This window comes from Falco biarmicus, chromosome 12 (genome assembly GCF_023638135.1).
Source record: "Falco biarmicus isolate bFalBia1 chromosome 12, bFalBia1.pri, whole genome shotgun sequence".
In the NCBI taxonomy this organism is placed as follows: Eukaryota; Metazoa; Chordata; class Aves; order Falconiformes; family Falconidae; genus Falco; species Falco biarmicus.
The window spans coordinates 6,224,827-6,243,949 of NC_079299.1; the positions used below are offsets into that span (position 1 = coordinate 6,224,827).

The window sequence follows — 19,123 nt, forward strand, 5'->3', positions numbered from 1 at the left end:
TTTTTTTGTTAAGCTATTATATAGTTAGCTTTTTAAAAAGAGAGGCTCGTGCCTAGGGAACCACAGGTCTAAATGGGCAGGAAGTTGTTTTATCTGAAGTACAAGTATCTGACTGGATATAGAGTCTCATTTTGTTTACTAACCCAAATTTCATGAGTTCTTGCTTTCTATCAACATAAAATAAGCATTCCTGCTTACTTATAATTTCTTTAATGTTTTTTAAAAAGACATTTATTAGCAGTCTTTTTCAAGATTCCAGAGTGGTCTTTGGCCTTAGTTCAGAAAAATTTTGAATTATTCTAAATAATTTGAATGCTTTTTCAAGAGAATTTTCATCTACCTCTGGAGCAAAGTTTTTTTATGTTACTATTCTGTTAGAAATTTCTTCTGTCGTCCTCATATGTGAGCTAGATACTATGTCAATACTGATATCTTCCCATGAAGGAAGAAAAAAAAATAAGACATTTTGCATCCACAGTGTTGATGGCAAAGAATAATAGTGTCTCTGTGTGATAGCTGTGCACGTGGTTGTCTTTTTTAAAATTTTGTTTTAAATATATTGTAATATTTTCTTATGTCTGCTGCTACTTTAAATGTCCTATCACACCATCAACAGTGTGGTTGATTGGCACAACAGTATTCTTCATGGGAACCTGCAAAGCTTGTAAGATTCCAGTAGACTGTGGGGAAAGATATGCTCCAAGAAAAGGAAGAGGTAATAGTTAGTCTTATGTACTCTGTATAAACTTAACTGGGGTTGTGAAATAGGAATGGATATGAATTAAGCTCAGATATGCTTGTCCTACCACTATATGATGGTGATGATTCCTCTGTTAGTTCAAATTCTCATGACTGAGGTAGAAACTGAGAACAATGTTCAACCTCTTAAGAAGTCTCTACAGAAAACTAATGAGGTTGCAATGTGATCTGTACAATAGTTTTAATCTTCATTTTTTCATAGGAATGGCATGAAGATGGGACAACCTTTATTAAATACATTTGGGGGACATGGGGTTGGAGATGTCCTTTAACAGAAGCCAAAAACATGTTGCAAATACTTTCTACATCCATGACCTACAGCATTCGGAACAGAGACTTTTTAAGAACATCTGAGCTAGCAGTAAAACAGTAGTTGCTGTTGTAGGGACCTTCCAAGGTCAGTGATTAGTATATCAGCATTTGAATTTGTATTTCTAAGAGTATGGGTCAAAGAGCATCAGGCAATATCTGATGTTCCTGATGCAAGACCCTGGACATGATTAGAAGGACTAATATTAACTTTTTTTTTTTTTGTCTTGCTGTGATTAGTCACTCTGTTCTCCTCAATGATACTGAAAACCTCTGACCTGCATTTTGCTACTTCATATTCACAGCCTATGGCAAGCATTATTTCACACTTGTTCCTCCCCAGTAGTAAATACAAAGCAAACCACATCTTTAAATGAGAGTATTCAAATAAGCTTTGCATGTCTCCCAACCTCCATCACTCTTACTCTGCCATATCCCTTTCCAGATATTTTGAATTCCTAATGAGGATCATTAGGCAATACACAGTTCCAGGTAACCACATTCTGGTCTTCAGTAGCGAACTGAGTGAGGAGTGGGACATGCACCTACAGTTGCTCCATCTACAACACAGTTCCTAGACTGTACAAAGACTAGTGACAACTTTGGGTGGTAGTGATCGGAAAACCTAGGAAAGGAACCTTCAGTGCAGTGCATTACTACACATACCTGACAGAGGTGCATCACAGCTTCAGTTCATTCCTGGTCATTCCTTTTTTTTTTTTTTTTTCTTTATTCCTATTTTTTTCTTCTTTAATGTCTTGCTCAGGACTAAGATCTCATTGTGTTAATACTGTAGACACTGGACAAAACAGATGGTCTATGCCCCATGTAACTTAGAAACCATGTATAAGGTAAAAGGCAAATGATGTATGTATGAAAGAAAGTGATCTCAGCATCCATCCTGGCAGCTTAGATCTTAGGATCTTCTCAGGCACACTGCAAGGAAGAGAAATTTTGGAGAATAGTGAAATGGCTTGTGGAACTCTCTGAGTGGTACAGAGAAGAAAACATAAGAATGTTTATTGTGGCATATAAGAAGAGATTAGTAGAAGCAGACTGGGAAATAGGAGCTGTCTGCTCAGTACTGAGTGAAAGATAAATAACTGAGGAAGACCTTGAAGGGATTTAAACCAGAAAATAATTTGCAGTGTAGAAGAGGGAACCAGCGCAGGACTTGCCAGTGTCTTCTAAAATAACCTCGTAAAATAGGACTTTTTATTGATCAGTAATCAATATATAACTATGAGTTCCACAGAATTTGTTTAAATTGCATTTGACTGCATGAAGCAATTAACAAAGGTAGTAAATCATTTGATAAATAACTGCTTCTGCAATTAATTAATTCTGCTACAGTAGCATCTGTACTCCTTTTTTAAATTTCTTTCATTGACACAAGAATGATAAAACTTTTTTTTTAATAACTAATGAGAGATAAGATCAAGTCCTTAATGTCTTTATGCTTTCAGCATCTCTCTCATGCAGCATGCCTATTCAGTAGGTTAAAAGTGAAAAAGAATAAAACCAAGTAAGGACCTTGGGAGTAAGTCTTTCATCTTTTAGATTATATTTTAAGACCTCCCCAAAATGGGGGATGCTATAGAGATTATCTGATTTTACACAATAACCCAAGTTTAAACAAATTTGTACTTTTACTATGATTGATCTCTAGACAATTCATCTGCATAATAGAGATTTTGTGGCTGAGTTGTACTCTGCACAGATGCAAAGATATGAGACAGAGAAGTGCCCTTTTATGTTCTGAGTCTGGTGCTCTTTCACACTAAGTTTGTTTAATTGAGCTAATGAGCACATGTGGAAGGGACGTACTACGTATCATTAAGTGATGGCAGTCAGGGACCTCACAGTAAGTCCTTACAGATGCATTGAACTGGTATTCAGAGTAGGCTGGATGTGGGACTGCTTTAGCTTTGTTGTGACACCAGGTGGATCCCTATAAGCAGAAAAAGTCACAAAAAGTTGTGCTCTTCTGATATGCTAATGCAACAACTAGCATTCCTGACTAGTATTTTTAAATAAACTGTTATTTTAGGAGCAATAATTCTGGAGAGTAAGACTCTCTAAATCCATTCAACAGAATCCTTTTGTCTTGAACACTTCACCCCACGTTTTTTCATTGTCCCTCACTGATTTGTAAACTATGCCTGTTTATTTGATGTCTCTTCACATATGTATGTTTTCAGTGCTGAATTTAAGTAAAATTTTACCTAATTGTATCATAGGTGTTCCTCTGCATTCTTTGAGGAAGAGAGATCAGCATTAAAACAGAAACGGCAGAAAATAAGACTTTTGCAGCAGCGGAAAGTTGCAGATATTTCACAGTTCAAAGATCTTCCAGAAGAAATTCCATTACCGCTTGTAATAGGAACAAAAGTTACAGGTAATTCCTTAAAAACAAAGAAAGAAAAAAACAGCCAAGTGTTTTGCAAAGATTTTAGTAAATCGTAATATACTTGGTGCACATAGTTAAATTTAAAACATTAAAAAATGTATTTTTTTTGTTAGCTCACTGAGAAGGTGCTTGTGAGGATTAGCTAGTATTTTTAAAACAGTGATACAGTTTTGAGGTACAAACTTGGTATGATTCATTATTTCTGCTGTTCAGATTGTAGGATTTTTAAAATGTTTTTTTTATGTCTAGTATATCTGACAAATCTTAGAGAGAGAGATGCTTAAATGCAGAGAGCTGAGTGCTGTCTAACAGTTTAAAATCTAACCTAATATAAAACTTGTCCTTTGTTTTTCCATAAATACATCAGTTTTGAAACAGACACACGATTGATATTGCAGTGTAGTTGGACATATATACTAAACATGACATTGCCTGCTGAAAAAATTTACACATAACTGAGGAAGGAATATTGTTAAAAACATTCCACAAGTTTTGTCTGATTTTATAAAAACTTTAAACCTCCATCCTGTCTGTTTGTGATCCAGATGCTTTTCACTTAAGCATGGTATCTCCCACTAAAGCCGCTACCGTTCATTGCTTTTTGCATTCTTCAGCAACAGTGCCCTTAATTCTTGCTGAAGAGCAGGCATGCACAACACTGCTTCTCCTCACTCTCCTAGAGCTGTATCCTTGAGCTGCATTCCTCATTGTCTTTTGCTAAATATGCAGTCATCAGTGGAAGTGATCAAAGAGAAATGGTATGCAAAATCATCTGGAAATTGACTTTTGCCTGCAAAATCTGTCTATCAGAAGGTATTGGGTATTAAATAGTGTTTTACTTAGACATAAGTGTAGTGCTAAGAATTAGGTTTGGGAAATACTTGACTTGCAAAGATAAATTTGACAAAAATTTGGGTGGTGTTTCTATTGTATACAATTCTTTTCCTGGTTTTACTTCCTCCCCCCCCCCCCTTTAATCTGTGGGTTTAAAACGTACATATAAAGGGTTACTTGCAAAAGGTGTATTAAGTTTATTTTTCTCAATAGTATTAGAACATTATAATGTTTGGTTTGTTCTTTTTTTTTTTTTCTTTCTTTCTTTTATTTTTTTTTAAGCACGTTTGCGAGGTGTGCATGATGGACTGTTCACTGGACAGATAGATGCTGTAGATACTCTCAATGCTACATACAGAGTGACTTTTGACAGGGCAGGTCTTGGAACACACACAGTCCCAGATTATGAAGTTCTTGTAAGTATTAATGACACAATCTTAAAATAGCTGTAATGAAAAACAAAATGAAATTAAAAAATCTACAATTGTATGCTTTAATCAAAAATAAATCAATTCAAAATATTACATGGAGGTAGTATTGTCATAGATTAGAAACAAGCATAACAGACGCATGGGAAATTCTGGGGGAATGAGCTTCTACTCTTTATGTTTTTATAGAACAGGATAACCCTTTATGATACAAACATAATGGCTCGGGCTAGAATAATTTACTAGACCTACTATTACAGGTTATTATAATAGTCTGAGTTTAGTATAAAGAAATATAATGAGTAGCGTAAGATCCAAAAAAAATTCTGCTATGGGATCCTGCCAGGATTTGCAGAAAATGTTAAAGAAAACCTGGCCCTTTGTAACTTCCCAAAATCTGGAAAGGCCTGTGGTAGTTGCCAGCAAGTATGATGAGTTGATTGAACCTGGTTTTTAAGCTTCTTATGGTAATGAAGCTACCTGTGGGGGTGTTGCTCTGGTCAAACAATTTGGGGAGTATTTCCTAGCTCATAGGCTCTTATACCAATTAATGAGCTCCCAGAATTGTTCCTGCCCAACAGTCTGACCTAGACTGCAAGCTTTTCAGAGGACCTCACGTTCTTTTGTATCTTGTGTAGTGTTGAATCTACCAAGGGCCCATAATTTGTCTAGTCTCTCTCATAATCTGATCTTGGAGCCCCGCTGAACTCCAGTTATTTGTCTGCAATTTGTCAATAGAATTTTTGGAAATATTCTTGCAGGTTTTATCGGATATGATGCCATAACACTTTGAAAACTCCAGCAATAGAATATGGTTTTGAAGTTCCTGCTAACCCAAAAGCAAAATGTCAGTCTTTTAATGTTCTTGGGTTGGGGCATGGATGGGTATGGCTAGTCCAGATTCCAGAAATAAATTAAGTATTCCAAAAGGTGTTTAAAATTAATCTGACAACTGAAGTATATCCTTCCTGTTCCTGTCTTACAGAGCAATGAACCTCATGAAACCATGCCAATTGCTGCCTTTGGACAGAAACAACGGCCTTCAAGGTTCTTTATGACCCCTCCCCGATTGCATTATACACCTTCACTCCAGTCTCCAATTACAGTAAGTTACTTTTTTCACGTAGTATTAATCATTGAAATATTTTCTGATACATGTTGAAGCTGTTACCTTAAACATTTTTTGAGATTAATTTTATGAGGTTATTCAACAAGACAAAAATTCTAGCAAATCCCTCTAAAAATAAGCTACTAAATTAAGTGTTCTTTCTTGTATAGGACAGTGATCCTTTATTAGGACAATCTTCGTGGAAAAACAAAATTTCAGGCACAGATAGCGAAACATTAGGAGGCTTTCCAGTAGAATTCCTCATTCAAGTGGTAAGTGTTAACTGCAGCTCTTAACTTTGTTGTGTGTTGTCCTTTTGTGCTTATTCTTCTAATTCTTCTGCAGTGAAATGGCCTTCTGTTGATTTATGACAGATATGGTGATATTCAAAATAACTTTTGAAAAGATGTTAAAAATATTAGGGTTTATTGCCCCACCCCAATCCTTCTTAATTTTCTCACTTGTTCATAAGTTTTGAAATATGCTGCTCTTGAGACCGCAGGGGGAACTTATGTTTCCAGAAGTCTGTCTTTATTTTTCCCAGCTCTACCAGATGGTCTAAAAAAAGATATTGTTTCTACCTGTAAACTTTGTACTGTGTTAAGGCTTTTTTTATTTTATTTAAAATATACTTGCATTACACAGAGAACATTTGCCTATGTGCATTATCATATATTGTATTTTATGTTCTGTAATGACCTACCCTCTTGGAGAAGAAAAGAAGCACTCTTTTTCCCTGAAAGCAAACATAGAGGTTATAAATAAGAAAACTATTTTTGACTATATCTTTATGAAATAATTCCTCAGTTCCTAAGTGATTTTTGTCCACCAGTTCAGAAGAGCACAGACAAGTAATGTGAGGAAGCTGAGATTCATTGAATATCAAAACTCATCAAAGCATGCTACTTTTCAGGATGATGGAAGAACATAATTGCTCACGTTGGCTTAGCTTGAGATCTGTGATTGAATTCTTTAACAATGAAAGCTATTTTGAACATGCTAAAGGAAGTTGGAATGGTCAGAGTTTAACATACGAAGAACCAGGAAATAATATTGCTAAAAGTTTCTCAACTTTCAGAGTGTATGTAATTGATCAAAAGAATCAAATTGTGTCTGTAGCTCGCATGAGACACTAATATTTTGGCCGTTCAACGTATATTAATTTTATTGGACAGAATGATCTATTCAGGTTTTTAGAGGAAACTTAGTGCATGAAGCTGATTTTGAAAAAAGTGGCTTGGCATCTAGCTTAGCTAAGAAAAATTAAAACAAATGCAGTTGCCATAAGATTAATTATGTTAAAAAATTAAATACACAAAAGATACAGTTTAGCAGCATAACCAAAACTGGTATCTGCAGCTATCCTACTTGAGTCGCTAAGCATGATCGCTGAGGTGTATACGCTAAGGTGTATTGAGATTTACAACTGTTTAGTGCGTCAAGTTGATCAGTTTATGATATTTCTTCCGTATTTTAAATCTGAAAATGTGTGATTTCTTAGTCAGGTTTCATGGTATATTACTAGTTATAAGGAAATCTGAGTTTTAAAAGTATAGGCCTCTTGTTTGTATTACAAATGGTGGCGTTTTACAAAGATAGCGCACTAATAGGTATTTTTAATCATAGAACCATAGAATGGGTTGGGTTGGAAGGGACCTTAAAGATCATCTAGTTCCAACCCTGCTGCCATGGGCAGGGACACCTTCCACTAGACCAGGTTGCTCCCAGCCCCGTCCAGCCTGGCCTTGAACACCCCCAGGGATGGGCACCCACAGCTGCTCTGGGCAGCCTGTTCCAGTGCCCCACCACCCTCACAGTGAAGGATTTCTTCCTAACAGCTCATCTAAATCTACTCTCTTTCAGTTTAAAACCACTATCCCCTGTCATGTCACTACATGCCCTTGAAGGGCATTTTTGCTTGAAGGTTTTTGAAATATTTTGAACAAAATCAAGCCACAGATTTTTGGCATTTGTTTACATGAGCAACTTAATACTTTATCCAGCTTTTTGCTAAAGAATCATGAGGCTTAAAAAAAAACATTTATAGAGGGACTGTGCTTTATTTTTAAGCCTAGCATCTTAAGCATTTTAAGCATCAAGTTTTTTATTGGAAGTTTAAGGATGGTACTGAAATATTTGGTGTTGTGAAATACACGTGAGTGGTGAATACTGATTATTGATTGCACTGCATTCACCAGTCCGGATGTATTTTTATGTTAAAGGTGACTGTTAAAGATGTTGTAGCCTTTGTTATACACTGGTACAGTAAAAATGTCAAAGCCCTCATTGTGATTTAATGGTGATTCAGGAAGTAAATGGTCAGAAAATGTTTGATTCAGAAAAAACTTTCTGGAGAGCTATTGCCTGGCGATTATTTATGATACCATGAATAAACAATTTAATGGGAAAACTTTATTTTGGACAAAACGGGGAAAATGCAACACACCTTGAATAAGATTTCAACCCATCCCCTTAGTTCTCTTTTTATGGGGTTTGAAATTAATTTGGAACAAAAGAAAGTGTAGCCAAAATCACATGCAGGCACTGACAAATAAATGTTAGGGATATTCTCTTTATGTATAATTTGCAGTTGTAAGTAAACTTTGGGACTTTGGGAAAATCAGCAATTGGATGCTGGATTTTTGACTGTTTCCTGCTTATGAAAATTCTGAAAATGTTCCATAGTAAGTTATTGCACACTTTAGTTTGAACTGCTTGTGTTCTTCTAAATAGCCTTTTGACTGAAAAAAATGAAATCTGAAGTATGAATCTAAACATACTGGTTGGGTTGTTCCTTCGTGTCTTTTAATGTGGAAATGCATTGTAATAAAAGTTCATTTCCAGTTTAGTGAGAACTATAAATTATAACAGTAAACAGGATGAGTTGTGCTGAAAATAGAACTGTTAGGCAAGAATTTCTCAAGGAAAATAAGGTTGAACTGAGTGGAAGCATTTGCTGATGATACTGGCAAATGAAAACGGGAAACTATTTAACAAAATGTACCAATGAGAGAAAGCTGGTAGATACCACAGATACAGTGGAAGGTCAGAGTTTCGTGTAGAAAGAATCAGATTATCTTGATCACTGGGGTATGTCTGGGAATAGAGTGACTATAATACAAAATCCAAGCTCATGGAAAATGTGGGCCCTGTAGCCTGGAGTATGTCTGGACATCAAAGTAGATGTTAAGCACCAAATAGCTTGCAAGTTCTGGGAACAAATAATATATTCTACATTAAGCTGGGGACTCACCACCTTCATGAGGGAGAAGGACTTAGACCTGTTAGGCAGCTGCTGCATGGCGATGACAGCAGAGCCTGACGAGTAACTTTTTGGCAGCAAGGGCAGATGGTGCACAATGCTTTCCTTTCTCCCAGGTGTGTTTTTGCCAGCATGAGCATTCGTGTGAGGTGGTAGAAACTAGATCAGAGAGAAAATCCAGCCCACAAGTAACAGTTTTAAAACTTTTTTTTCTTGCCTTTTCTGAATTCATTGTTTTGTTGTTATCGGTTCCCGGATTGGTTCTTCACATAGCTGCAAAAATGCAAGTGCTGGCTCAGCACAAGCATCAGGGGGGACGGCGTAAGGACAGAAATGAGCAGCTGCAATTGGAATAGTGATAACCTTCCAATTATCGCCTCTGAGAGTCTGACCATGGCTTGCCATCCAGTCCTAAGATGCATCTGGCCAAGTATGAGTGGCAGAAAGAGATGTATTGATGCCATTTTACAGGTTTAGTTACAGATCTGTTACTTGAAATACTGGTACAGGCTTCTTCCCGTTGCTCACATTCAGGAAAGATGATAGTGAATAGAAAAAAGACACACAAAGGGCCACAAAAGTTCAGGAGATGGAGAGCCTTTTATGGGAGAGGAGACTGGAAAGGCTTGGGTTTTGATTAGTCTGGTGAAGGAACAGTGGAGAAGAGATGTGTTTACCGTCTCTGAATAAACAGGGATAAATACAAAGAGGGAGAGGAGAGGCTGTATTTAACTGAAAAACGGCTTTGGCAGAACAGATTACTGTGAAGTGAACAAGAACTCGTTTAGCATGGAAATTCCAAGAATATTCATAATTAGCTGAAAGAGGTCCTGGAACAATTTTCCATTAGGACTTGTGAGGGCAAGAAACCTGGCTGTGTTAAGACTGAACTTGAAAATCAGTAAAGGGGACTATATATGAGCAGACATATGTTGAACTAGGAGTCCCTCTTCCTCGCAGTCCCACGTTCCACTCCTAGGATGCAGAGTTAACCCGCTTTGAAATGTGTCAAAGCTGAAATCTTGGTTCAGTTTACATGAGTAATAAAACTCTTGCTGTTTGTAGCGGAGCTAGGATTTCTCTCGGGGCCCTAGGCAGTATGAATGGTTTCAGGAGTGATGTGTGTGTTGAGAGCGCTCCCAGTGATTTCCGCTTCAGACTGCTAGTTCCCAAGGGCAGGAGAAACAGGGTATTCCCATGATGAAAGAGGGAAATGGAAAGCCCAGAGTTGTTCTGTATAAAATAGACCCAGGCTCTGTACCAGGTTTTACTGCAGGAGTGTACGCAGAGGGCTGGTGTCGGTCCAGAGCACAGCTGTAAACTGTGGGGGGGAAAAAGGTGTGGGTAAGGTGAGCGATAGGAACTGCAGCACATGGTGGTACCACCCTTTGCTTTCCTTCAGGCTGCATAAAAAGAAGATTCTTGATTCTTCAGCCTCTAGCTGGCCATAAATTATATTAGTCTTCCTACAGGGAATTTCAGCTGGTGGATTTTAGCATTCTCCAATCTAGGGTACTTGAAAATGCTTTAAGAATCTCTGGAAAATCCATCATTTAATTTTAATTAAATTTTTTTCTGCATCTTAACTTGAGGAACAACCGAGAAATGTATTTTAAAATGATGAAAGAAACACACATTTTATTATCTTGAATTTCTATAGCATTTCAAAACTGCTTAAGGACCTATTCATTCTAAAAATAGTTCCTTTGTTTTAGACCAGGTTATCGAAAATCCTTATGATCAAGAAGGAACACATCAAACAATTGAGAGAAATGAATACAGAAGCAGAAAAGCTGGTGAGAGTGTTCTCTTTTCAATTCTTAAAACAGGATATGCTTTAACAGCTAATGCAAGTAGACGTAATTAAAACTAGAGTCTAGATAAAATCTATATTTTATCACTTTCTATGATGTGAAATTTTTATTATTTTTTTTTTAAAGACAATCCAGAGAAGTCAGTTGTTTCAAATACGATTCTCCTTTGAAAGCATTATGCTTTGGAAACTGATTAATGTTAACATTGAGAGCATATGTCTGTTGACATGTAAAGTAAGGAAATACTATGTACTTGGAGAATCTCAGGTATAAGTTTATATGGTAAAATATTTATCATAATTTTATTTTGCAGATGGTAAGTACTTATTTAGCTTTCTGGCTAAAACAATAACTCATTTCAGAGATTTTCTATATAAAGCTCTGAGTGCCCTTGACCGGTATTTAAAATTACAATACCAGAGCAGCTACAGCATAATTAGCAGGAGCAGAATAGTTTTTCTTGCTAGGCTTTATCTAATCATCAGTCAGTAAATCAAAATGATAAGAATGCCTCTTTTACCACCCCTGTCTTTCAATCAACTTGAAAGTGGAAAGCTCTCAGTCTCAACCTTCTGCTAGCATCCATTCAGACAGTTGTCGCTACAACGTACAGACAGAAGCCTAAAGGTTTGTGGAGGGGAAGAGGAGTCCTTTTTATTTCTTGAAACCAGAAAGCTGGGCTTTTTTTAAATATTTGAATGTTGACGGATTTGATTTATTGTGGTGAGATTTCCCTCTTTGTCCCTTCAGTGATCATGTGCACATGTGTGTTCTGTTACTCTGCTTCCTGCTGCCCCATCCCTATGTTTCTGTAATTTTCTTCTATTGTGCTGCGATGCTGCTCTTCAAAACCTTGTTATCATTTCCATTACTAATTCTTCTTTTTCCTGCGCATGAAATGTTTTGTCTTTTAAATTTGCATATTAATAATTAAAATAGATGCAAAAAGAAGCAGGATTAAGACACACCATTGCAACCTGTAACTCTGATACTGAAAAATTAGGAATTCTTCCTAAAACAAACTAAAAAACATTTTGTTTTTACTGAGATATTAGTACTTTTGCATATATAAGGAAATCCATAGGAATGACATTAGCTTTCCTCTGACAAGAATCCAGATATTAACATGTCGCTCCGCTACTAAGTCATAAATTAACTGTATTGTTATTTTCCTTTATATTCTTATTCCACAAAATTGAAAGAGCGAAAAAGCAACAGGGAAGAAGGGGATCTAGAAATAAACGTTAAATTTGATATATTTTAGCTCAGTTGTAGCCTAGATAAGGACTTTGAGATACTTTCAGTTTCTTCCCTTGTGATGTTTCCTTTGCAAACCAGCAATCATAAAGCAACCTCTGTAACTATTCAAGGCTGTCCTGATAAAAATAGAGGATGTGATACCTTCCTATTGGGCCATATTCTTAGCCTGTCTTCTAATCCTCTTTGTCCCTTGGCAATCCCATCTCTGCTTGTGCTGCTGAGTATATGTTGTTTCTCCTTTAAAATGTGTTTTCTTTGAACAAGAATCTTTTTCCAGCACCAGCCCACTTGAACATCAGTAACACACCTGAACATGGAGAAAATTAAATCTTTTGAGTTCATTGAAGTATAGTTTCATTTTCAGACTCTAATAATAATTAATTCAATTGTGATTTGATAATTGTTAGAGTAACACCACTGTTTGGTTTAAACCAATCATTTTATGGTGACTTTTTAACGACTGATCCAATATAGAAATAAACAGAACTGACCAAAATCAGAACTGCTACTGAATGTAGTCCATTATTATCTGGCAATAATAATAAGCTTACCTGAGGCAGGGGATACCTTCAGAGGTGCTGTTAGTACACACAGCTGCACATTTTCTATTTCATTTTTCTGAAAGGACAGCTTATTAGTAGGTAAGCGTCTTGACATCACTATACTAGCTTGGTTGCAGGCTATAAACAAGCTACTGTGTACAGAAAACAGTAAACACTTTTCTGATAGCCATTTGGATGAAAAAATCTAAACAAAAAGGATGGGTAGTTCATTTTTTCACTTAACCTGTGATAAAGACAAGGTAAAGGTGGTGCTGGTTGTTCCACAGAAGCATGTAGATGCCAGTGACAAAGATGTTACCTGATTCCATCTTCTGAAAGCCATTGTCTTTTGTCTGCCTGTTCAGCTGTTTGTCAGTGTTCCCAGATCTTGGATTGCTCCCTGATCAGAACCAGTGCTAGTGCTGAGAAAAATGTCTTTCATTGTCACTAGTATAGAATGCCCTTAGCCTGTCGTCTCTGATGGAGAATTCGCAATTGTCTGTGGCTTTCACAGCTAACCTGGAGTAGTACAGTCTGCTCTAGGGGGGCTGCTCACCTAAGAAGATCTGAAAGTTCCCATTTTTCCCTTACATTCCAGAGCTACAGGAAGTATGTCAAATTTATGCTGGTTTCCAGTTTGCTTTTAGGTGAATGTTGAAGTTACAGTGTTAGTTTAAAGCCCTATTAATCTGGTATTCAGGCTTGTAAATCCCTGGAGATCATTTCAGTGATTAAGTTTAATGGGGAGCTGAACTGAACTGATAACTGAAACTTTGCTTTTGAGTTTTTGACTTGGATCCTCCTGATGGAGGCTCTTGACTTTGCAGTTTGCTTTATCTCATGGTGTAAAACCTATAGCCACAGGTTTGATTGCACAAGGTACCTGTATCTCGGACTTGTGGCTGAGAAGCAGTGGAAATACATCCAGCTTATCTTGCAAGAGGCCATTTGTGGAGGAAATTTTATAATATATCGTAAATATCACACATTCTGAAAACAGTGTAAGAAAAAAGTACTCTATTGTGGCATTTATTTTTTGTGGAAAATTGTGCTTACCCAAAATACGTAAGGTACCATATGTAAGCTCTACTAACTTCCTTATTTGGCACAACTGTTAGCTGTAACAAAGGGTACGTAGCACTGAGTCATCCTCAGGTGACCACTAACTTACTAGGCAACTGCGCCTCCCATCCTGCAGCAGAGGTGGTTGTGGCCATATTGTCCTGTCCTGTTCTCCTTCTGACAGGGCAGGTTTCTGTTCATACAGTAGAGAGAAGCCCTAACCAACCCCTGCAGAAATCAGCAGGTCAGGCCACCGTCTTCTACTGTAGCATTTACCACCACAGGTATCATGGTGTTTTATAAAGAGAATAAAAGCATAGTAGTTACTACACAGTTGTCACTTGGAGTTTTAAATAGCGATACTTACATTTTAATATTCTGTAAGTTAACGTTTTTCTATAAAACATTGGGATTTCAAATCTCTCTGTTATTTTCAAGTGAAAATTCCTTTTGATGAGTTCAAGAGATATAAATGTACAGTATCGCATTAACTTTAATATGCTTTGTCTTTTCCACAGAAATCCTATTCTATGCCAATAGGCATCGAGTTTCAGAGGAGATACGCAACTATTGTGCTAGATCTAGAGCAACTAAACAAAGACTTAAATAAAGTTTTGCATAAAGTTCAACAGTATTGTTATGAGGTAAGGTTTTGCTGGAATCACTATGTACTTGTTGGGTTTGCTTAACCTAAGTACAAAAAAATAATTAGAATTTCCTGGGAATAGGGTGTAGGTGGGGGTCACTTTGAAATGAAACTAGTAGTAGCTGTCGGATTCCTTCTCTCTCTGCCTCAGCCTTTGTCTCTGTTTCTTTCACTGGAACGTAGACACTTCCGTTGATGCCAGTGGCCAGTTTTGAAATAGACATGTGTTTGTAAAGGAAGAAAAAAACCTGTGTTACTACGTACCTGTGAACTCTCTTTGAAATAGTTTGTCATTTCACACGTACACCCAATGCAAAAGAGATCTTCATTCTTCATTTCTCTTCATTCTGTCTATGCAGCTTGCTCCTGACCAGGGCCTCCAGCCTGCTGACCAGCCAACAGACCTGAGGCGCAGGTGTGAAGAGGAGGCTCAGGAGATCGTCAGGCAAGCGAATTCCTCGACAACAGGACAGCTTTGTGTTGAGAGTGAAAATTTAACTGATCTTATCTCTAGACTTACAGCAATATTACTGCAAATTAAGGTAAAATACTTGCAAAAAAATAGTTTCTCCTGTAAAATGCATAGCATTAAAGCTCTGCCGGTTTCTTTGTGCCAAACTGTGAGAACACTTTTTGTTTTCTTCTCCTACAGTGTCTAGCAGAAGGAGGTGATCTGAATTCCTTTGAATTTAAATCACTAACAGATTCATTAAATGACATTAAGAATTCAATAGACTCCTCAAATATCAGGTATTACTTTTATGAATATTTAATTCTTAATTACACATTTTGTGCCAGCAAGCAATTCTTACTGTATTTTAAAGCTGAGCAATGATTATAATTAAGGGTTTTAATCTGGTAACTTTTACTTACAGGAATGGTCCTCTTTAAAAGAGAGCTTCTTAAAGGGAGTGAAACTAGCAGTTTTCTGTTTGAACTTATTAGTGAAGTAACCTGATTTTTTAAAAAAATGAAACAAAGTGCTAAACTGATGCAGCAACAACTAGACTTTCTTCCTCTTCAGTCATTTATGACAACTAATACATTATTTTAGAACGTTTTCAGACTTTGAAATCCCACTAATAATTTCTTTAAACCACAGAACAGTACAATTTCAGTATTCTTTTTACACAGTTACTCAACCTCTTGTCTGTAAATATCAAAAGTTGGCACATGAGACAATTATAGCTTCTGACCAGCTTCCATTAGCAATATTTTAAACTGAGGAACAGAAGAACAGCCATATTGTGCCAGGTCAAAGCCCATCTAGTCTAGATGGGCCATTTTTTAACAGTTGTCACAAGCAGGTGCCTGAGGAGGCATTATAAAAATAGCAAGAATTTGGTAATACTCATCTGGAGTACACTGCAGCCTCCAGCAATGTGTGACCAGGATTTATTTTTTTTTTATAATTATAATGCTGCTAAATTACATAATTTAGAAAATATACCTGAATGCTAAGTGTTTCCTTATATCCTCTGTACTTGTATTGCTACATAATAATGGGAGGCTGCACACATGAGTTTGTTTTTTGGTTTTGGTTTTTTTTTTTTTTGCAAAGATAGTAGGATGGCCTTCTGATTTAAAAACCATTATTGAGAAATGCTGGTTTATAGCATTTTTCATTAGTAAAACGGAAAATAAACCCCGAATATTAGTGAAAATTCACGATAATCAACACTGCAAATTGCATGTTGGAGTGGATTCAGCTAAAGGCTGGTGTACATTGTTAAGAAGATGATGATGTTTCCATTTCACTGTACTTATTCAGGGCATTTTAGCATCTCTTCATAATATTTTAATTTCATTAACTCTGGTCATGTTAAAGTCTTCTTTAAAGTACCCGAGCCAGTAACTGCTGATTTCGTCCAGTGCTTGTGCAAATACTATTTTCACATTTGTCTCAATCAAGTTGCATTAGTATTACTACTTTCCAATTCCTCTGAATTTTTGTATCGGCTGTGTTCATACCTTGACTTTCACTGTAGAAATATTCGGACACAACTCTTCAATGTGAGGTTTAACGCTTTTTTTCTTCTTCTTTTCTTCCTGTAGTTGTTTTCAGAATAATGTTGAGATCCATGTTGCACATATTCAGAGTGGTCTGAGCCAGATGGGAAATTTACATGCTTTTGCAGCTAATAACACCAACAGAGACTGAAAATTTTCTTTCAAGTGTACAGCAAGTAGTTCTGGAAAATCCTCTTCCTTTATATAGGCTTCACCAAATATCCTAACTGCCAGAAGATAAGGGAAAAGAAAACCTCTCGGAAAGGACCCTTTGAAATATATTATATCTGCTTCTCAAGAAAACCAGCATTACTGGCCAGCGTTACATTAGATTTCTCCATTTGTTATTCACATACAGTAGTTTTGCTAACTGGTAATCTCATAGTGATTGCATTTATTATAATAAACTTGAAAACATACTTTCCTATAATTTGAAGTTAGTTTTTAAAATTTCAGATGAGTTCTGCACACCTCTTGCTGTTGGCTGTCCTGGTATGTTAGAAGTGATGAAGAGGAAATGGCTCAAATGAGTAGCCACACGGCAGGTCTTTGTCATGTAAAGCTTGCCCCTGCCGAGGCACCGAGTCGCCTTTTCTGCCTTCGGGTGGCGCGGGGACAACGCAGGCTGAGTGTTCCTCATCTGGAGAAGCAGCAGCAGGGTATGGACAGAAGCTGTAAAGCTGAGGATGTTGGGCAGGTCCATCGATCAGTCAATGTCTTGTTGGAACTTTTAATTTATCATAACTTATAGAAGGACTATAATGAAGGAATATAAAAATGTAACTGGTAACTTTCTGGAAAAAGATTGGTTATGGTTTCTTCCCTTCAAACAGGGTGAAAGAGGCTTTAGTTGGTATTTTATGTAAACGACTGGTTAAACATACTGTTTTTCCAAATTTTTGTTTGTTTTGCACAACTTTTAAATTAGATTACTGGTTATCCAACAATACCCAACATATATAAATATGAAGATTTTTATAAGTAAAGATAACCAGTGAGATAAACTGCAAAAATGAAAAGTGACAACCTGCCTATGAGTACCTTTTGGAATGTTAATCTTGTAAAAAGTGTGTATTGGTTTGTTTAAATAGTCTTGTAAAGCTTCTGTGTAATGAATTGTTTCCAGATATGAATTTTCAGAGATAGCTGTAGAGATGTTTTTGATTCTTTTAGATGCCTCATTAAATGAGGTTTTTTATATGTTAATGTATAAAGGATATGTAAACAGGTTTATTTTCAATTTTAAAATTTTGTATAGTTTAAAGATGCTTCTGTATTCTGTGTTGGTATTGTGCCACTGCAAAACTTTAGTGCAGAGTTTATATTTAGCTAAACTTGTTCTGTTAATTAAGAGAAATGCATAAATCTTTTATTCTCAATGAAATTTGTAACTCTGAATAAATTGACCTATGAGAATTGATATATTTCACAAAAATGCAAACTCTTTTGCAGATGGTCTCAGGTCATTTTTTTTTTAACAACAGAAGTTAATTGCTGAAAATGAAACATTGTAAGGACAAGGTGAGTAGCTGTTTTAAAAGGTATTTCGAAACTTTGCAAGGGATATTAAAAATAATGCTGAATGCTAATTTTGCTGACTTACCTGTGGAAATTTACCTCTCATAGTGCAATAGAATCTTGTAGTGGCCTTTGCAATTGCTTTTGTGATTATGTTACCCGTTATTTTGTGGTGTTACCATCTGACAGCAGGAGGCTAACTTTGCCCTGTCGATAACAAGCATCCCAAACTGAGGGGGAGGGAAGCTGTAGGCACCAGCAGATACCACTACCATGGATGGTGCTCGGCAAAGAGGATTTGGAACCTGCTTTTCCTGACAAACTTATTTCTTGCGGGACACAGAATACATTGTTTCAACCACCACACTCCCATCTTGACTCCGATTCCATCGGTGTGATGGTTTTTACGTGTAGATTCTTCAGTGTGCTCTTTCCAACATGTTTTGTGTTGATGGGGGATTTGTTTAATCATTGCAGGGTTATGTCATATAACAGGAAGATACATGATTTGTGATAAGCCTGTCTGTGTGCTTTCACATGTCATTGGGCCAGCTGCTGCAGGCAACGTGGGCGTACATCCCTGACTCCTTCCAGGGGCCACGTTTCTCCTGATGTGTTGGGTCAGAGCTAATGGTGCTCAGTTTTGGTGAAATACAGTAACAAATAGGACTGCTTCAGCTGCACGTGGCCTAAGCCTAGTGGGAATCTGAAGAACTCTCTGCAACTGCTGCAACTTAAGGCTGCAGGAGTAGAATGAGTTCGTTTGGCTTCAGTCAGTACCCTTGAATTCCCGCTGCACCCCCAGGAACTGGTGGTCTCATTTTCTGCTGCCTCATGTAAGTGCTTCTCCTCAGGGGCCTTCCCAACCCCGAACGTAACAGCTCCTTGGGCACCGGTGCCCACTTGGGGCGGACGGGACCTGGTGGTGGGTGGGTGGGTTTTGCTTTATGTTTTTTTCAAGAGGGGCTCTGGTTTTTGGAGGGAGAGTATGAATCTGCAACCCTGCCCTGCGACCCACCCTTACAGGCTTGAGGTGCAGCTGTCCCAGACCTTGCAAGCACAGGTACGTTACAGGGTGACTGAGGGATTTAGTGCGTTGGTAACCTTATTCTGTGGGACACGGCTGCTCATACAGGGCGTTTCTGCTGCCAGTGCATGGGT

General features: G+C 37.2%; 1 protein-coding gene across 3 annotated transcripts in view; it reads left to right on the forward strand.

The window, feature by feature from the left end:
• Positions 1-17,895, forward strand: part of LIN9 (lin-9 DREAM MuvB core complex component) — a 40,003-nt gene extending 22,108 nt beyond the window's left edge. For all 3 annotated transcript variants that reach the window (XM_056357372.1, XM_056357373.1, XM_056357374.1), the window contains 9 exons: positions 3,309-3,466; positions 4,595-4,728; positions 5,726-5,845; positions 6,019-6,120; positions 10,826-10,906; positions 14,307-14,432; positions 14,794-14,976; positions 15,087-15,184; positions 16,490-17,895. In XM_056357372.1, coding sequence (XP_056213347.1) covers positions 3,309-3,466; positions 4,595-4,728; positions 5,726-5,845; positions 6,019-6,120; positions 10,826-10,906; positions 14,307-14,432; positions 14,794-14,976; positions 15,087-15,184; positions 16,490-16,595 — 1,108 coding nt within the window. In that variant the 3' untranslated portion in view covers positions 16,596-17,895. The remainder of the gene's footprint in view (positions 1-3,308; positions 3,467-4,594; positions 4,729-5,725; positions 5,846-6,018; positions 6,121-10,825; positions 10,907-14,306; positions 14,433-14,793; positions 14,977-15,086; positions 15,185-16,489) is intronic.
• The last annotated feature ends 1,228 nt before the right edge of the window (positions 17,896-19,123 follow it).